Raw genomic sequence first — 20,402 nt, 5'->3', positions numbered from 1 at the left:
TAAAATTATTGAATGGCTCCATCTTGTGGGCTTTGAAGGCAGTGATACTTTGGCACTGTTAGAGATTCTGCAGTATTGCATTTGAATACTGATGCCACTTTCTAAAAGATGGATAAGGTTGATTCATTCTTGCACTGTTAGTCAAAGAGTAGGCAGTCATCAAGAACTGTTTTTTTCCTGCTTATTTTCTGTCAGCTGGCAGAAACAGGCCTTAGAGCTTAGTGGTTGATTTTCATGCCTTAATTGATTTTGCCTCTGTTAGTAGTCTTATTGGAAAATTGTCAACACAGATGTGATAATCAGAATTTTGCAATTAGAAAGGAAATACATAGGAAAAGCTTTAAAATACATATTGAAGAAAATGTCAGATCATTTTTGCAATGTCTTCTCTTCTTCCAAGATGAAATTCATCATAGATATGGCAACCAGTCTATGCATCGCAAAACTCACCTCATGGAACTAAGGTGCAAATGGAAAATATACTATATGTAGTGTTGTATTTGTCTTYAGGGATTACCCTGGCAACCACAGCACATGTCCATTACTGCAATGTTTTTATGAAGTATTAGACATTTGATCATGAACAGCCCATGCACTGCCAGTCTAAGACTTCCCAAAAAGCAATTGCTGCCCTGTGTGCAACAGGATGCATGTATCATGGGCATGCAGAATTCCGGGATGCAAAGTAGTCTTTGATGAGATGGTCAATGTGACTGTATTTATATGGAGTATCAAGTTTTTTGACAAAAGTATGGTTACCATGCACTTGTAAATCTCAGACAATCACAGCAGCTCCTTGAAATCTGCCTAGATAAGATTTTGGATAAGAGGTATTTGAATATCTCTCTGGATAAGAGACAAAGAGATGATGTTCCCGAGAAAAGGCATATTTTAGCCTAAACTACATCAAGGAAACTGTACAATWTCTTAAGAGCATCATAGGCAGCTGAGCAGACAAATTCATTCAGTTTTATAGCCTATGATGAAAAACACAATGAAAGCATAAATAAATAAAAAATAGTTAAACTTCCCATTAAGTTTTGGGCTTTGGACTTTGCTTACCTAAGTGTTTCCAGGAATTTTCTAAGCATAGTTAKGAAGGCAGGTCATGCTGGATTCAATGTTGTGCTGGAGACATACTCAGAATCTGTGGGCAAAGCCAAGAGTCAAGAGGACCAAGAAGTGAGGAGGGATCCAGGGAAAGATACTAGAAAAAATTGGCAGGGGGGTTGAAAGGGTGGGTTTAGACACCTGCTTCTGAATTTGTGCCACATAGGTAGGGAACAGCTTGTTGCATGTTACAAATAACCTTGGTGAGCCAGGATCACACCATTTTAGGCACTGTATGAGCACAGAAAAAAAAGGAAAGAAAAAAAAAGACATTTAATTCCCCACAGAGCCTGCAACAAAGGTGTAGACTAAGACATACAGTCAGGGAAGCATGAGAATAAGAAAACAGCTGGATAGCATGATAGGCAGTGATCTCTGCACATCAGCAGTCTAAGTACTCCGTCAAGTACTTTTCTAGCCATGACAGCAAAAGAGAGTTTAAAGTAGGGACATGAAGGAGGAAAATGAATCAATTTGAAGACAGTTACAGGGATTTCCTCATGCATGTCCTGGACACACTTATGTGGCAGAAAAGACAAAGACACTCATTTGAAGGTTCAGGAAGTTGATGAGAGCAGTGAGCTTCCTGGGTCAATCAGAGATGGATATCAATATTCAAATGTTGCATGGCAGTGGAGGGAAGATGGGGGTGTAAAGGCTAAAGAAATAAGCAAAAACATTTGAAACATTCCTCAGTGAAAGGAAATCAGGATACCCTCTAGTGGGAGAATCTGTGTAAGGCAGCTGCAGACAGCAGCTGGGAAAATGATCTCTGCAGCAACATTCAGGATGCTCAGAAACAGGCAAGGTGGGGTTTTTCACAGCTAAAGGATGCTCAGGCCTGGTTTGGAGTCTGAACTGCTGCAGACCCATGCAAGTAATGTTAAGTCCCAATGGACTCCAGAATTTACATTCCCTTACCTTAAAAGAATACCAACTCCTTGAGACAAATGTTCGACACATAAGAAAGGAACAGAATAATTTATCACAGGAGAAAAGCAGGAGAGACTGAGAACATTGATAGAATTTTACAGTCTGTTAGATGACRAGCCCAGATTTTCTCAAAAAAATGGACAATGAAGCAAAACAGAAAATAAGGCAAAAAGGGAGAAAAATTCAGCAGTTTTTGCCAAATTAATTGCAAGCAAAATCATTCTTGACTACATATCTGGCAATGAGGTGAATTCTGAACATTTGAGCAGAACATACCAATCATGAACATGGGAGATGTTAATATTGGTAGAAACACCAATGTACTTCACACCTATATAATTTGTCCCTTTTAGCCTGGACTCCAGAACTCTGTGTTTTTCATCCATCACTCATTAAGTGCTAGGGAAAGTCACAGACACACTGATACATTCATATTAAAACATAGCATAACAGGTGGTAACTAAACACAGCAGCTTTGCACTGGCTGATCTTTAAATTACACTGTTATAATCAGAAGAGAAATTCCATATAGCAAGCAAACAAAAATAAGACCCAGCAGGTACACTAATGCAATTGCTTCCTCTGGGAGAAACTTCCTCTCTGAGCAGGTGGGCAAAAGGGCCAACCCCCGAAGTCTTGCTCAGACCTCTGGGCCGATAGCTCCTCTGGCCACTCTGCTCACCAGCCTCACTGACTGTATCTCAGGTCTGCTGTGGCACCAGCAGAAAGGTCATCCTGTGCTTCAGGCATTGCCCATYACACTAAATACTGAGGATCTTCTGCCAGCTGTGTTACAGAGGTGCCACACAGCCACTAACTAATCACAGAGTCCCCTACTTTCAAGAATCAATTTTCATTTGGGGTACTTCAGTTTTGGAGTACACATCCGGAGCCTCACAAGCATCCTTGGAAATGCTGGAACTGGGCCCACCTCTTGTGTGAACCTGAGATAGCCAGAAAGACTTGTAGCATGCTAAAAAAAACCATTGTAGAAATGAAGGAAACATTGATTGCCTCTTTATTGGAGAAATCACTAACTCTTTCTGCCTCAGTTTCCAATCTGTAACGTGAGGGCTGATAGTAATTCTTCACTCTTATAAAGTGCTGTACAGAAAAATCCGTGAAGGCTCACAAGTGCCAACCTGCTAAAGATGGCTAACTGTACCAGTTTCATGGTAGCATTTGCCCCTGATATATAGCTGCATCAATTTTTTACAGTTTGCATATTCTCTTTTAGCACTGAGTTGCTATATTGGACCAACTGCCAGTGGGCTGTGGCAGGAGAGAATGGTTCCAGCTGCAGAACAAGCTGGCACAAGACAGTCCACTTATCCTGGCAGGAGCCATGAATATCAGGACAAGGCCTCCCCTGCTGATGAAAAGTCCTCCCTTTCAGGGATGATGAAGATAATGCATATCGGCCATCTGTAATAGTTTAACACTTTCAATTTTATGATGTAACAGCACATTCAATATTTCCACCTATTTATGTAGTGTTTTTAGGGCTGTATTTGACAGGCTTTAGTGTAAACATGGCTTTGCTGGCATACAGACAGGATTTTTTGGCATTGCTTTTACAGCGCCTTTCCATAGAATGAGTTGATGTGTGACTCATGTAAATTCAGATTTTTGCTTCTAGCAGATGCGGCCCCTCAGTGTAAACCTCCGAACAGTTGGAGGGTTGATGGGATTTCACTTACAAATCTTAAAGCCAATGATTTCAAAGCTGGGTGTCTAAAATTTGATGCCTGCATTCATGATACATGGCCTCATTTTCARAAGGAATGAGGGCAGCCATTCCAACAGAGCTGGCCAGGGGGTATGAATTTCTGTTTCACAGAGATGATTCCTATTTTAAGGATGCTTTCAGACCACAGATCAAAATCTAAATCCTCAAACATAAACACTGAGAAATAGATAACATTTCATCCTGCCAACACGAAGGCTCTTTGAGATCCTCAGCTGCTGCCAGCATTTGGGCTGGACAGAAGGTAAGCCAGGACTTGGGACGAATCAGGAGTCCCAGCTCTGGTGTTGCCCACCTGCTAGGTTTTGACCATCCATGAGGCCAATGAGAGGAACAAGTGAATATAGGCCAAGGCCCTTCATTAGCCTGCACTATTTTCAAGGTGGTACCCAGAGGAATTTTGCTGGCAGCGCTGTCTCTCTCCTATTGCAAATTATCTAATGTCCCATTAAGAAAAGAAATTCACATTGATGTTTTGGTTTAATTTAAGAAACTTGCTGTTGAGATCTTGAAGGTGTGTTTGTAAAACCAGTCTGACAACAGTGACCCAGAAAGATGACTTTAAAATGAGATTGGGCAGGCTTCATTTTGTGTGTGCGGGGGTGGGGTGGGGTGTAAAGGTTTCTATCGCCTAAAAAATAAAAACTAATAATAAAAAAAGAATAAAAAGGCTTGAGCTTGCAACTGAATTGTGCATACTGAAAATTTAAGTCATCTCTCCAGTAAAGATCTGAGAAGAGCTGATTTCTTCTGCCTCACCTTGCTTACTTTGTGGTGACAGCACTTTCATTATCATCAGTTATCAGCTTTATCAAAAGGAGATAATTTTATTCACTATGTGCAGAAGGCTTTTTAAACAGTTTATAGGAGTCATTAACTTAGATCCTCCAGTATTTTGGAGCAATTCTATATCCTTTGGGGCATTACTGCAGAATATTTCAGTTTGTTTAATAAGGCAGAGTTCATTTTTCTGTCCTGAATCAACTAGATGTATGAAATGGGAAAAACAGACTTCAGTCAGTGAAACAGTGGTTCGGACTGCATACAGAGCCAAATCTGTAGATTTTCCCTCAGTTTTTAATTCAACAGACATTAGCTAAGATCTCACTAAAGGCTGTTAAACACTAATATCTGTTTCAAGGCTTCTGATATTTGTATTATCAGACTGCCCAGAGGTGCCCAGAATTATCTTCTCCTGCGTGCTGATGATTGAGCACCAAGACAGCCCTTCCTACAGAAATTCCCAATCCAAACACATTCAGATGCTACCTCCAGAGATTGCTATGCCAGYGTAAGCAACAGCTTGGGCAGGGTGAGCCCAGAATCTTCAATTCTCCATCCATCTCTCTCACAAACACACAGACACACTTTGGTATCCTATGTCAATGGAGTTAATGCAAAACCRTCATATCCAGAGCAGTTCTGAAGCATCAAAAAACTTATTCTTTCACCAGCCTTATGGAATTTCCTACTTTTACACAATTAAATTTTGCTACTAAGCCATCAGCTRTTGAGTGAATTCTCACTGGCCAACTTTACATATACATTAAATCATAAAGAAGAAAGAAATAGAGATGACCAGCTGCAGGTTAGCAACATCTGAACTTGTTAAATCTGCCATTAGAAACAATTCGTCTTTGTCACTGGCTGAGTCACTGCAAGTGTCTTGTTCAGGGAATCGATTATTCTAATACAATTCTTTCAACCAAGCATTAGAGAAAATAAAGTCCAGAAAGATTTTACTTAGACAAATATGGTTTTCAGGTATTTCTGCAGTGCTTATTGCTGATTGGACTATACACTACCCCAGATAAAAAGCCCATTGCAGATAAAACAGCTAGAAAATGCAGAGAAACCAGTGGTGAGTGGTTATCTTTGACTCTTTGCATGAAATATATTGCCTATGAGACAAGGAGATGCAAGGCCTAGGACTGGCACTCTTGATGATCAACTTAACTTTGACAGTAACRAGCCTCTGAGGCCTCAAGAGTATACTGCAAAGACTTCCTTTACAAATAATTTTGTAACTATAGTATAACCAAAGATTGTTCTTAATAGCCTCCAGCAGTTGACCTTGAGATTATAACCTGCAGGTTTAGTAGAGTTAAATAGAGCTGCTTGCAACCTGAATTTCTCTTTTATAATAAACTCAAGAATATTAAAATAAAAGAAGTGTTCTTATGCAAGGAAACACGGGGGCCCACAAGCAACAGAGAGTTTTCTGGCAAATTGCTAGCTTCTGCAGCTCTTGCTTCAGTTGAATTTGCTTTGGGCATTTGGGTTCCCATTCCTAGAATGGGAAATACAACTACAAAACTCAGCCCTGCAAAACCTCAGCAGCTGTCAGGGGAAGACTTCCACTCCTTTTTGGTTCAGGTTTTCTGTCAAAAGACTAAATGAAATTGCTACGTTCCATGAATTGGTTCAGTTTCATAGCACCAGTGTTTCTCACACACAAATACACAAACAGGTTTCTGACAAGCTTTTGTCTGTAATATCAGTATCTATAAAGCAGTAGCACTAAGAAGATTCAGACAAACTGATCAATGTTGTATTAGGAATGGCACAGCCATAAAATTTTATTTGCCTACTTGTATGGTGGTAGAGRCTCAGACTTCCATCTTTGGTGTAACATCAGTTGCTGTACAAGCAAAGAACAAAGGGCTTAATATTTATGGGAGAAAAATCTTACTTTGGAATCTGCCAAGCATTTAACCTTGTTGATATCCTGTAGCACTGAATTCCCCAGGTTAATTATGAGTTGTGTAAAAATTTATTCATTTTCATCCGTTTTGAAAAGTAAATGCTTTGTCATCAATTGTCATCCTTGACATTTATGTAGAGGTGCAGCAAAACAGGGAATTAACACCTGCAATCATCATGAGAAATGAAGAGGTCCAGCAATGTAAGGCTGTATCACAGTCTCATCCATTCAGTGGGAAAACAGCATCTTGTTCAATGTATCTGTAGGCACAGATTGTCTGCTAATGCTTTTTGTTCTTTAACCAGAGCTCATCTGACAGATTTTTTTTTTAAAAAAATGGAATAGGCATGGTAATTTGGCTATGTATACACAGTTTTTGACAGATGTAGTCTCAAAATAGGACAGGAGTTGGGAACCAAAACAAATAGGCTACACAGAAATAGGAGACAGCAGAATTTTTGGCAYGCTGGCACTGTGCATTCAGGTCTCAAAAGCATTTTCAAAGATGGAATAAAATAAGCCTTKTTGTTCTCATAGTTGATTAAACTGAGCTGACATCTCATCCTCCAGATATAYGTGCATTATTTGATCTAACTTGTATTTGAAGTGATGTATAACATTCAGTTAGAGCTAGCAACATCTTTATACTTCTTTTGGAGTTATTCCAGGTATTTATTGAGTGCCTGCCCTTAGAAGTGGGCAGGCTCTCCCTGGGAGTTGAGAGAGCATCTGATTCATGACTGGAGGGATCCTGCCCTGATCTGCCAGAAGCACCTGACATTCGCTGGGCTCTGGTGATCCTGCCAGCTGCTCGCAAGCATCTGAAAACTGTCAAAAATTCCCTGAAAACGGAGAGTTCAATAAGCCAGATAGCTGTGTCTGAGGTCTGGATCCCAGCTTTGTGAGAACCTCATTCAGGACAACAGCAAGAGGATGCTACTGGCCACACCTTGTTGGTCTGCGTGTCTTCAGCAGCACTCAGGGGAAGTATGCTCTTATTCCTGCCAGCTCATCTAAGCCCTGCTTCTGACCTTTTCTCCTGGCCCAGCTCACTTTTTGYCCTATCCCCTGGCCACCTTGAGACCTCAGCACCTGCACCTCTTGTTCAGGCTTGTTCAGCACACAGCGCCTGACTCTGCAGCGCTCCTGATGCTAACTGAGGTGGTGGTTCAGGGTTGGAAGGCACAGCCACAGGTCTCTGCCTGTGGTGAGTGGTTATCTTTGATTCTTTGCATGAAATATTTTCTATGAGACAAGGAGATGCAAGGCTTAGGAACTGGCACACCTATGCCACAGGTCTCTGCCTCTCAGGCGGCTAGTGACACCCAGTCTTCCACAAATCTGTATAATGGGCTAAYGTCATGCAGTTATGCATGCCGCAGTATGTGTATCAGACAAGATCAGGGTGGCTAGGGAAAGAAGTGTTCTCCTTTCACCTTGAGTTAAGATGGAGACCTACCCAGTATTTTACAGCTTATGTCATYAAAGGAAGAAGATAAACTAAAGAAGCAAGCATTCAGCATAATTCAAGAAATGCTGTTAAAAATTTCTGCTAACAATTGGGAGGGGCCTTCTCCAAGCCTGTGACATTTTATGYTTGGCCATCTTAATCTCTCTCAACTACTCTTTGCCAAACAGGAAGGATGTAAGAAAAGATGTTAGATCTAGTTAACCACACTCTTTCAATACCAGAGATTTCCCTTAAGTATCCTACAAGAAACCAGGAAAAAACTGTAGTTCTACATGTAAATGGTGCTGTGAAATGAGAGACAGAAGATTCTGTGCCGAGATCCATCTGAAGTCTTACACCTTCCTTGTCTCACAGTTGCAGTGATTCTGTCACATTTGCAGCAGGCTCCACTTTGTCACACGTGCATTGCAGGGGTGGGGAGGGAACTATTGCATCCAGCATTGCTCTCACRACATGCTTCTTGTATTGCTCTGCGCTCTTGGTGGCCCTACCCCACTATTGGCTGCTTCTAAAAAGCTTGCCCTACATCTATATTTGCTCAGAGAATTTCCCACCTCAAGAGCTCTGTCTTCACCCCAAGGATAAGAGTAGATACAGGCTGAGACGCACTCAGCCCCCTCAATTTGTGCATTTTCTCCATGTTGTTTGGTACAGCTCAAGCTCAATATACCAACATAATGCTTGGGAAGTGAAGAGCTAGGTAACACTTGGATATAGCAGGCTAAGCCCGTGTTCTCAGGCCCGATCCATGCAGATTGCAGGAAAAATACTGCATCTGCTCAGTCCCCCCTTCTGCTTGCAAGAGCTCTGGATCTTGGTCTAACGTGCAGGTGAATGTCTGAATGTAGCAGTATATGTCTGGATTAGAGCAGTATTCAGCTGGCAGGTTATGTGAACATAATCTGAACATCTACCATTTGTGTATGGATGACTCTCTTCACATATTGCCTAAGACTGTTGCATTTTCAATAGTTATCTTTCACTTCCAGGCTTCTACAGGTAAATAACCATCTGGGGATTGATTCATTCTGCATGCAGCACATCAGCCAGTTCTGTTACATGTCATTCAAATGCTTTCCAAACAGGTAAAGCTCTATTATTTTCATTTATGTTTATTTTCATTTCAACCCTCTAGTCATATATTCAGAGACTGTTTCATGTGCTGTTTGAATTCTGCCTGCCCAAGTGAAATATTCTGCAATTYAGCACAGGTTAGTTTGTAGGTTTTTCCACCATCTCAGAACATTGTTTTGTCAGCTGGCTTAAGGAGAGGTATGTAGCAGGGTAAGCATATAGCAAAGTATAAAAGAAACCCTGGGTGCTTAGTAAAACCAGTCTTCTGCATTGGCTGTATTGTTCCTGTCTCCAAACACAGGTAAGCTGTTCACTGTTATCTTTGTAATTGGGCAGTTCTGTACTATCCAACACCTGCAGTCTTTGACCTTGTTTTCATCAGGCCTTTTCAGTCCTACTCYTTTTCACTGTATCTCTGACTTGGGCTCCACCCTTTTTTCCTGCTGAGTCGATCACTCTTTTCACAGCCATGGCATTAAGGATATGAAGAAACCAGAGAGGCACAGCTGGATGCTGCACAACATCATTAACTTATCATACAGCCTATGTGCACAGCTCAGGCTGGGCAGTATGAGAAGTGCAGGACACAACCTGCATTACTACAAGGCTCACAGTGACTTGAGGGGCGTCCTCTGTCACTGGCAGAACATCTTTTTCTTCCAAGGAAGGAAGGAGGGTAGACAACACACTGAAAAGGAATAGGGCACTGAATGGGGAGACCAGGCTTATGCACCCCCTCTTGCTCTGCACTCTGATAACAGACACCTGGCAGCCCCTTCACCTCTTTGCATGTCCTGTCAAGACCACCTGGGAGTCCAAGGTAATCCCATGCCAATAAAGCTCACTGAAGAGAAGCAGAAAGGGAGCAAGAGACATCTCATTGCAGTTTTTGACAGGTGTAGCATCCCGGAGAAGGTCCCAGTCTTCTCCAAAGCCTTTTGTTCTTCGGTTTCCCAAGCAGCTTCTTCCTAGAAGTTTTTCATATGTGTGCCCAGACAAAAAATGTGGCAGGAGGGAGCTCTGAGGAAATTAGCTTCCAGACTGCTTGGGCCCTGTGGCATGCCTGCTTCCCTCTGAAAGTACAGAAATGCATCATTCCATCAGGCAGTGAAACAATATACATGAAAACACTGCTCCTGGCCAAATAAGTAATTTATGCTCAGTTTCAATGACCAAAAGCTGCTGTTACTCTTGTGGCTTTCCAGAAGGTTTCTTCATCCACTYTTCTCCACACTGCTCCTCATTTCTCTTTAAGCCTCTATATAGAATGCCAGTAGGAAGAAGCCATACAGCCGTGAAGATATTCCCAAACCGCATTTGCAGCAGTATGCAGAACAACAGGCCTTTCTGCTAAGGTTTATTCCAGAACCAGGACACAGCARGCGCTATTGTAACCCTGTATCCCTGCAACACAGTATTGCCATTACTAGTAACATGCCACTAGCTCTGTACTGAATTTACAAAGCCTATGGACAGGGGCTTGTCAAGTTTGCTTTTCCTGAACTTTTATTGGCTTTTATTGACAGCTGCCTCCAGCTTTGTTTTAACTTGTTTTAGTTGTAACAGCATTTTTCTTCCRACTAGGTGGTTATGTCTAATTTGTTTTAATTTGACTATCATTGTATGGTACAACCATAGTTTTATTCAGACAGCAGTTACAAATACTTATTCTGTGCAGAATGAGCTATTTACAACTCTAACGTAATGATATAGAATGGGCCTGATATGATTGCAGAGGCCTRGAGAAGTGGAGACATAGTATGCAATGTAAAGGAGTACAGGCACAGGATGATGAGAGATGGGGCATAGGCTTGTCTTCGGAGACCCCACAGCTATAAAATGGCTTACCACTAGTCAATTAAATAAATATAGACCTGGAACTGGACAAAAGTGTTTTTAGGGGTAACAAAGAGAAAAACTAAATAGTATCTAGTATATATAAAAGGCATCATATATAGGAAATCTGCATGTAATTTTGAGCTACAGTCCAGTGAAGAAAAACAACAAGGTGCAAAAGCACATTAGTAAACATAAAAATGACCTCTAGTGGATTCTAGAGTAAGGAATGATAAAACATCAACATCAACATCATATTCCTCCCAGCGAAGGCCTCCAGATACTGACAACTTACAGTAATACTCCCAGTACCACCAGAATGAAGCTGCTGAACTTAGGACTCAGGAGAACAGCGGAAGAGTGAACATGACACCAGGAACAGGAGTAGAAAGCAAAAAGTTGACCATTTAAACCTACTATTCTTCAACCATTTGGGTTCTTTCTTTCTGTAATAATTAGATCTGGACTGATAATGATTCCTGGATTAGACCATTAAGATTTCAGTTACACTAACAATAAATTCCTGTCTTTATCTATAAAGTATGTTTCTTCTTTGCCCACAAACAAGATTTTGAGCATAGCACTAAAGAAGTTTCCAAAATAACTTAGAAGCGGATTGTATTTCTCACAGGTTCACAATAACCAAATAATTTTAGGACCTGAATCACCATCATAATGTGAAAATAGCATCTTCCCATGAGTGCTGCAGGGAGTCTCCTGGTCTCAGCTGAAATAGTAAACTGTGTTTTGGATAAAATCAACTTTTTTCTTTTTTTTCATTTTCATCCTTCAGCATTATTACTGTTCCCTTGGACATTTACTCTGAATCAAAACCAGTTCTGCTCACTTTCTGGACTGCAATTTGGCCAAGAGGGAAGCCAAAGCAAATATCTTATGAGTTATAATGCATTATTTTTAGCCATTGATCAAAATTCAAAGATCTAAACAGAAACTCCCAAACTCTTAATCTTCTTCCAATCATCAATAAAAGCTTTACAGGTAAATGTGCTGCATTTCTAATGGATCTATTACAAATGCAGTGTGTTTGTAATAAAGTTTGGGAGAGAAGCATTATCATCAAAACGTCCAGTTTTCCTAGACCACTGGAAAAGACAAGAATAGGCCAATAGGCCAGCAAGCAGTCCTCTGACACAGCAGAGATCTGTACCACTTAACCACACACAGAGGTGAGCAAACTATATGAAGGACTTCCATAGTTTTGTGCTGAGCTCCTTGGGCAGAATCACAGGGTAACTTGTAAAAACGAGGTGACCAGTAATACAGATGTTTTCCAGTCCTGGAACTCCCATGGCACAGAGTTGACCAGCATCGGCCCAGAGGCCATTGCTGATTCTGTTGTCAGTTGTGACGGATTTAACACCAAAGACTGTGAGGCTGCCTACACTGCGGGTCAATGTGCCATGGATTAGATGTCTGCACACTGAACCCCTCCAGAGCACTGCAATTCTCCTCTGTATGTACCAAGCACCTAGCTTCCCTATACACATGTACCCTGCACCTGAATTTATCTATACACCTGTCGCAGGTGTTTAAGAGAGTGAGGGMTGGTTTGTGGCTGTAATACCTGGGCAAAAACTCAGCAGTTCCTGGTTTCGTGCCCAGCTCCATCAGCAAGCTGCTCTGTAAATTTGGGCTCTTTAAAATGTGTGAGGGTATACGTGTATTGTTCCTGCAACATGGGAATAACAAAGCCTATCTCATTCCAGGCTATTGTCATCATTTAGTAGCAGTAGGAAAAAGCTTGTGAGAACTTTAGACAAGAGAGTCAGTCCATTCAAATGCTAATTCACCTCTCTTTTGAGTACTTAGTTTATGGCACAATTCAAGTTTCAGGTGCTCTCAGTTAGGAACTGGAAAAATGAAATGTGTATGTCAAAGTGCCCAAGTAATACCTGATTCAGAGCACCTRGAAGTCAGTGAAAACTTATCTGTGCACTTTGGTAGGCTTTGGATCTGGCCCTRAACATGTACATGACAACCATGGGCACAAGATGGGAAACAACACRTGCAAATGACTATTAAAAGTATTTCCATACATAGTCACAGTAATAGTGGGCTAAAACTGGGCATACAATTGTTCATTCTAACAATATGAAAACTGGCCCTAACATGAAATGTTTAAGGCATGGACTTGAACATCCAGGACTTTGGAAGATGGGAACATGTGCTAGAGCTAGACCCATATTTGTAAGTGGCCAGACATGACCTAAAGATGCTCAAATTTGATATTTGGGTACTATGTATTAAATCTGAATATAGTGAATATATTGTCGTCGCCTTGCTAAACAAAAAGAGAAGACCTGATTTGCTGTATTTTGCCTGTTTTGAAAACAAAGCAGTGAGATATTATGTTACTATAATCTCTTAATCTATATGATGCATGGAAGTCATCCTTCCTTAAACACAAGTTGCAGCAAAAGGTGCTTTGTTCAATTGCTTTCTAGGAATTGAATTCTGGTCAGGTCCTTGTGCTTCATCCTGTAGGCAAGTGCCTTGGTCCTCTGTGTTTCACCAGGGCTTTACACAAGTCTCATTGCTTAAACCCACTTCCCCTCATTACAGCTCACTCTGACTCTAGTCCTGGAACATGACATCTGAGAAACGCTTAGTTCAAAGCTCTCCATCACCCACTGTGGTGTGGCCATTAACCTTTTGTTTATGTACCTGCTGTACAACACAGAGGCACTTCAGCTCTTTCCTTGCTAAACAAAGGCAGGCGTTTTAACCAAGCAAAATGCTTTATGACTCTGGGCATGGTTACTCTGTGTCCTGTTAGACTCTTTCCTCTGTGGAGATTCATGTTGGGATCTTAAATATTTCTGATGCCTTACAGGCAATCCATTAACATCAGTGTCCTCTAATTGGCTAGCCATACCATTATTTATAAAATAGGGTTCCCTTCCTAACCCTATAGCTACCAATCCCTTCATTTYATACTATATAATCATCTGTATTGTCAGCTGTGGAGCCTTTTACGCTGCAACATATTTTTGACTATATAATGAGCTCTGTGTGTGTGAATGACATACAAAAAAAAAGACGAATATTGATGTTGCACTTACTGCAATGTATGAGCTGATCTGGTTAGACATGAAATGCAGACAGAAATCTGCCTCACCTCTCAAGCTAATTTTAGTCTCTCCCTGTCTTCTCTCTAGCTGTGTGTGTATAAAATCACTTGCAGTCTGACAGCGTTCCAGTAACCTGTGCCACGCACAGGGCAGGATATACTTACTAACCATCTGCTTGCATGGCATGGGTTAACTGAGCCTGTGGGATTGTGCTTACCTAAACAAAACCACTGCAGTGAGGGGAAAAACAATGAATGGGTGGAGATGATCAGCCCATGCATTCCAGCGAGTGCAGTCCAGGCAGCAATGACAGCCTGAAGGTTGCAGCAGCAGCGGGATCTGCATTGCAAGCGCTCACATCTCACCGTCTGGAGCGATTTGACGTGGAGCTGCTCTTCATTTGCTGAGCCATGGCCAGTAACCAGGCCAGCCTGCAGGACGATCAGAGCAGGCACTGCAAGTTCTTGTCCTATATGTTCTACCAGGCTGTGAGAGATCACAAGCCCGTGTGGATGCTGGAAGACATGAGAACTATGGAGTATTTTTACTGGGAGGAAAATGCCAGCCTAAGAACATACTCACCTTCAGAAGCCCTTCTCTATGCAGTGGTGCATAATCACCTGCCTTATGCTCAGTATCTGCTATCTCATTTTCCAGAGGAGGCTCTCAAGGTGCCTGGGGAACACTTCTGCTACTGCCCATCCTCTGCCCCTCACTTGGCCATGGCGGTCACATATGACAGGAGAGATATCTTGGGGCTGATCATCAAAATTGCACACAAGCTCCCCAGCTTGAACTCCTACATCAACAGGACCGGCTGCTTTCATCTGGAAGATGGGAAAACTCCCTTGCATCTTGCCTGTGAACTGCTGAGGTCAGAGACAGTCCTCATTCTCCTGGGGAATGGAGCTTCTCCCAGGATAGAGGACAGCAAAGGACTTACTCCGCTGGATGTCATCCTGGAGCAGATGTGGGACTCCAAAGTCAATGTGGCATCGAAGAAGCTCTGCCTTGACTACCTCTTGCTATTCATGCCCAACCCACAGTTTAAGATGAGGAAAGTTCTGCAGGATCATCCAGACCACTGGACAGCTTTGCTGGGAGAAGACAAATTCAACAGCCTGGTGGGRAACACACCTGCTTCTTTATATCTGCAAGCTATGCAAACTATTCTCCAGACTCTGCCCCCCTCCCATTTTCCTAAAAGCATCCAGGAACTACCTATACCTCAGGCACTAAAGCCCTTACCATCCTATGGCAAAAAGCTACCRACAAAAAATGTGGTAAATGTTTTTCCTTGACTTTATTCGCTAGGTCTTGGATTTTCAAAGGCAACCTAGGGGAGTTGGTCATCCACCACCCTTTGCATTTCAGTGTGATTTTAGTACTTATCCTGTTAGGCTATTCTGGAAAATCCAGTATTTTGTGACAAGATTTTAAATGTTTTTCTAATTGATTGCAGGCACGGCACTTTTAAAGGAAAAACCTTTCTTGTTTTTTTTTTGTTTGTTTTGTTGTGCATGTGAAGGGTTAACTGTAGTTGAGACTGTGTTATGTTTGTTTTTTCAGCTGTCAACTGATATCAGTGTATCTGAATTCCCAATATGATAACTATATCCTGTGTAAAGTACCTGGGTAAAAGGAACTACTTGCCCAGTGGGATTTTCAAAAGGTGTATCTATGGGACTGTGTTCTGCTAGAGCTAGGATAAACACCATACTGTACCAAGAGGGTTGAAATGTCAGGTTTCCTTTCTAACAATGATCCAGTATCATCTAGTAATAACCAAAAAGTCCATGGCCATTACTGCAGAGATGTAAAGCCAATTCTGCAGAGTATGTGATTTTAACGAGTTACTTTACAGTGAGTCATAGTGTAGAGTGTGTAAATGCAGAGAGGAGCAGGGAGCGTACATTCTTGCAGGGGAATAACAACAGGCAAAAGAGCTACCAGAAAGCTCCCCTGCCCCATCTCATCTGGGAGTGAGGGGGTTAAAGGCGATCCTGGCCTTGATGCCTCCACAGAATTGTGCAATGGGGAGGGAACCATTATCCCTGCTGTCCAGTACAAAAATGCAAATCAGAGCAGGGCCAATGGAAGCCCTGTCTTTCGTAAGTGATATTATGTACCCTTGACTTGTGTTTTAGGGGTGAATATATCTCCAAAAGAGATGTTGCTCACTAACTTGATTTACCAGTAGGTTTCAGAGCTGCCTGCACATGCTGGTTATCCTAAGCCGGGGTATGATGTTCTGCTGTTAGAAGTTGTCATTTGTTGTTGATTTGATATTTTTGCCTCCTTGGCCCAGAGGATCTGATCCCAGAAAATATAAATAGTTCCCATCGTATGCCCCATGTGTGTTTGCAGCTTTCCAGGACCGAGCTATCCTAACAGGGCTGCAGCTCCCCAGGCAGGGTCCTGTCTGAGCAAGGCACAGGTCCTGCTCTCCTGGACATGCTCAGCACCAGTGGAGCAGCAGCAGGATCACTCCCTCCTGGCTCCATCTGGGGGACCTAGAGGTAGGGTAACCCACTTCCACATATCCAGACCGAACAGCAGTAAATAGATCGCTTATCTCTTTAAATAAATTTGGAGCAAAAGGCCAAGAGGTACCAGCCCCTTTTTGTGCACATCACACTGAACAGGGGTGTCACTCCACAGGAAAATGGCTTGTGTCTCATCTGGCTAATTCTCTGCTTGTGCCAAGGCAGCTGTACTTACATCTCTCTTACATCGGCATCCGCAGCAGTTCCCTGCCTCTCTGTGCACCTGCGACACAAAGCCAGCCGCAGCCAGGTGGAGCTTTCCTGCAGGGCTGYGCAATGTGCCGGGCGCAGCCAGGTGCCACGTCCTCACGCAGACACCAGTAAGCCAGGCCGGACGGTCCTCCCAGATACCCCTTCCCACATGCTATGGGAGTGCCTCAGTGTCAGTGTGCTCTATAYGGAGATGCAGACTCACTCCCAGCCCCCTGAGAGATGGAGAAAACGCCAGCCTGGCCCTGAGAGTGGCAAGCAGGCCATGAAAGGGTTAATCTTCTTTAAATCTCACCTCCCTAGTGCTGCACTGCCCTTCCTCCTCGGGGGACCTCTGGGGACATGTATTTCTTTCCCCATCCCTGCCTATGCCCTCTTGTGTGACAGGGGAGGGYGTGAGTGGTGGGGAAGAAAGGCAGAGTAAGCCTTGGGCAAGGGTTTTGCAGAGAGGCTGTCTGCACAGCAGCCTCTGCGGCACCCACTGGCAGTCAGAGGCTGTGACAGCTTCAGGAAGCAAGGCAGAGCTGAAAGCAGATTTACATAATAAGCAGCAGCTGAGCTTCTTCTGTTGCCGCAGTCATTCAGTGTGGGTCCCACATTCACTGCATCTCTTCACCCCCCAGGAGCATAGCAGTGGAGGCAGGAGATGAAGCCAGCACTTGCTGCCCACGGTTGACAAGAGGCAGGAAAGCAGGGCGGCTATGCTGCCCCCATGGCACCTGGAGGAGCATGTATTTGGCTTGTTCCCAGCAGCAATGCAGTATCTCATGGGGATGGCACTGGGTGAGAGGCAGAGAAGCCTAGCAAGGGATATTATTAGCATGGTAATTGGGCCTCAGAGCAGATATTCCAAGGAAGGAGAGCAGGGAATTCATCAGCTGTCATCAAGCTGGCTTGCTACCATGAGGGTTTCCATGCTAAAACGAGTTGCAGAAATGACAGGAGGAAGGAGAAAGCTGCTCAGATTACAAAGCAATGGAGGCAAGTAGGGACTCCTGGCRTTACTGAGGTGGCACTTCACAATAAGTCAGGGGGATGTTCCCAAAGGGCTGGAGCAACCCACTGGGAGCAAGTGGGTCTAATATGGTGCAAGGATCACTTGTTGRCTGTGAGAGTCAGGGTTCATTGCAAAGGTCAGTGTTTAGACTCTTGGGCTATTCAGGTGCCGGATGTAGGATAAGTGTAGGTAGCAGGCAGTAGCATGCATCGTGTGCTTGCATTCATCCATGCGTGAGGTTATTTTATCTAATGGCTAGCACAGAGGATAAGAGATCCACTCTCACACTGAGGCATAAGTGTCTGATCGCTGCCTGGAAGAAAGCTGCTGGCTGATTGTTGGCCAACATGCAACACTGATGGTGTTCTCCATCCAGTTTGCAACAGACAATGAGCCACACTGGAAAAAGTACTTGAGATGCCTATCATTTCTCCTTTTACTGTCCATTTTAACAGGAGACTGAGCACGAGATGGGCCTTGGCCACCGACCTACCATCTGACCTCGACATATGGTCCTGCTGGGCCAGAGTTTAGGGACATTAGCATTGTGATGTTTCTGTCRCAGAACATCTCTTCCCATCACCTGTGGTGACGCCAGTGTGCGGTGATGTTTCCTTCTGCTGGAGCAGAGGGGATCCATTACCTGAATCTGGTTTACTTACTTTGCAGTGACCTGCTGTTAGTTGGGGATCTCATTTGTCTTCCTGCCCACTACAGTGACATTACATCAGATGCAGCCAAATCTACCTCAGCCCCGACTTGGTTGACTTTTTTGCTCTTTTCAAGCCAGGTCATTAGCAAAAATAAATTCTAAMTGTTTTCCACAGTTCCTGCAATCTGACAGACTACAGTTGAAAAATTCCTACACTTGCATGACAAATATGTTTGTGACTTTGTTAATTAAAAAGGGTGCTAGGTGCCGTGTAGTGATGTTTACATTTGGCATATAAACATACTGGTTAAGTGTAGTTAAGATCTTTATTTCTGAACTTGTGAAAAAGAATAAAAGAAATAAAAGGAAGGGAGTAGTTTGTGTTAATCTTTGGATCACAGGTTAGCTCTGCAGGTTACACTTTTTCTTTCAGTTTTGAAGAGCAGCACTGTAAAGACCTGACCTCTGTGTGCGCGTGTGTGTGTGCRTGTGTGTTTTACTTCTGTTTTGATGAGCAACRTTTCAGTGAGCACTGTGAGTGACTTGGTGTGTGTGTGTATGTGTAGGTGCACGTGTGCACATGTATGTCTATGTCTGTCTGCCTGTCTTCTCCTGGCAAAACTCATAACTGATTTACAATACTTGTATGCTACAGTGATCAATGCCTTAAGAAAGCAGCCTTCCAGTGAAATAAGTTTGTGTCACAAGCATCATGCTGCTAACAGGTAAGGACATATCTTCTGTTGTAAAAATGCAGCAACTTTGCTCTTGAAATGGGTGTTTTATCCCTGAACACCAAGCACAAGGGCTTCTGCATGCCAACAACCACCATCAGTCAGTCAAGAATTTGTGATAGTGGCCACATTTTATTCTTGAATATCTTTTTTTTTAATAAAATCTATTAAACATACATCCTCATCCTTTCTTTCTCCTAGTACTTAAATGTGAAAGCAGATTTTTGCTTCTAGGCTGCCAGCAAAATTCAGCCACCTGTGACTTCCTAACCCTATGCTTCTATTTCTGCAGCACCACTGGCAAGAAGGACAGGCCAGATTTGRGTCTCAGTTACATCTCCTTACACCTGAAATAATGCTTTTTAAGTTAATTGCACCACACCAGATATTTACAGTACAATAAAAAATAGAAACTGGCTCTATTGTTGCATTATTTTCTTCAAGGCTCTATAACTTTGATTTTAGTATATAAATAAATGTGATGCTTAATTCCCAAACAATTTTTTTTACATTTTTGGTATTTTGAATGTAWACAGATATATATTTTTCATCTCTCTAACACTGGTGGGCATTTCCCTATTCCCAGTTTTCTTGGCTTTTTAGGGGCTCAGCGTGACAGTGACAGATGCTGTTGTTCACTGATTAAGACTGAATGTTGCCATGCCCAACTACAAATGAATGTTCATTGTATGATACGACTTTCTTATAAAGCCATACTTTTGTAATTTAGGTTTCTCTTTCTTTTAGGAAAAGAATTCTTCCATATAATTGTGTTTGTACATTACTTACTGCATGATTAAAGATAAAAAGATTGCAACATGTACTGGGAATAAAATATATATACATACCCTGATATAAATATATTAGCTGTGAGAATTATTTAATCTGATTGTATTACYCTAATAAACTTGCAGTATAAACTTGATGTGTCTTTTATTAGCCATTTGGTCAAAACCACCCACCATTCGCTTTTGCTTTGGATGATTCTGATGTTTGATGATTTCATTCTGACTGCTGAACCATTACTTTCAAAAACGTGGTCTGAGGAACATAATATATTTCTTCACAACCTTGCAATAGCAGGCTGTGCTCTCAGAGGACGACCCCAAGTGTTGAGGTGAACCTATGTTTCACAGATCTGCTGGAAGATGAAGGTGAGTCAGAGGAAGGGACTCAGCAGGAGTAGATGATAATTGGTTTTGGAGAGTTTCATCTTTAGGCTTGAGTTCARCCCAAGGCAGCTTATAACAAAATTGTTTCCAATGAATATCACCATGCCAGCAGGTTCCTTTCTTT

At 42.5% G+C, this 20,402-nt stretch overlaps 1 protein-coding gene across 1 annotated transcript; it reads left to right on the top strand.

Moving 5' to 3' along the window:
* The first annotated feature begins 14,377 nt into the window (after window positions 1–14,377).
* On the top strand, window positions 14,378–19,906 carry LOC146594261 (ankyrin repeat domain-containing protein 9-like). The gene is made up of 3 exons (XM_085307858.1): window positions 14,378–15,250; window position 15,496; window positions 19,854–19,906. The coding sequence occupies exons 1-3, from the start codon at window positions 14,378–14,380 to the stop codon at window positions 19,904–19,906; spliced, it is 927 nt and encodes a 308-aa protein (XP_085163984.1).
* The last annotated feature ends 496 nt before the right edge of the window (window positions 19,907–20,402 follow it).

The sequence above is a fragment of the Rhea americana genome, unplaced genomic scaffold, assembly GCF_003343005.1.
Source record: "Rhea americana isolate MKP2758 unplaced genomic scaffold, rheAme1 scaffold_265, whole genome shotgun sequence".
NCBI lineage: Eukaryota > Metazoa > Chordata > Aves > Rheiformes > Rheidae > Rhea > Rhea americana.
The sequence above is the reverse complement of the archived record's forward strand: the minus strand, read 5'-3'. Positions and strand labels throughout refer to the sequence as shown.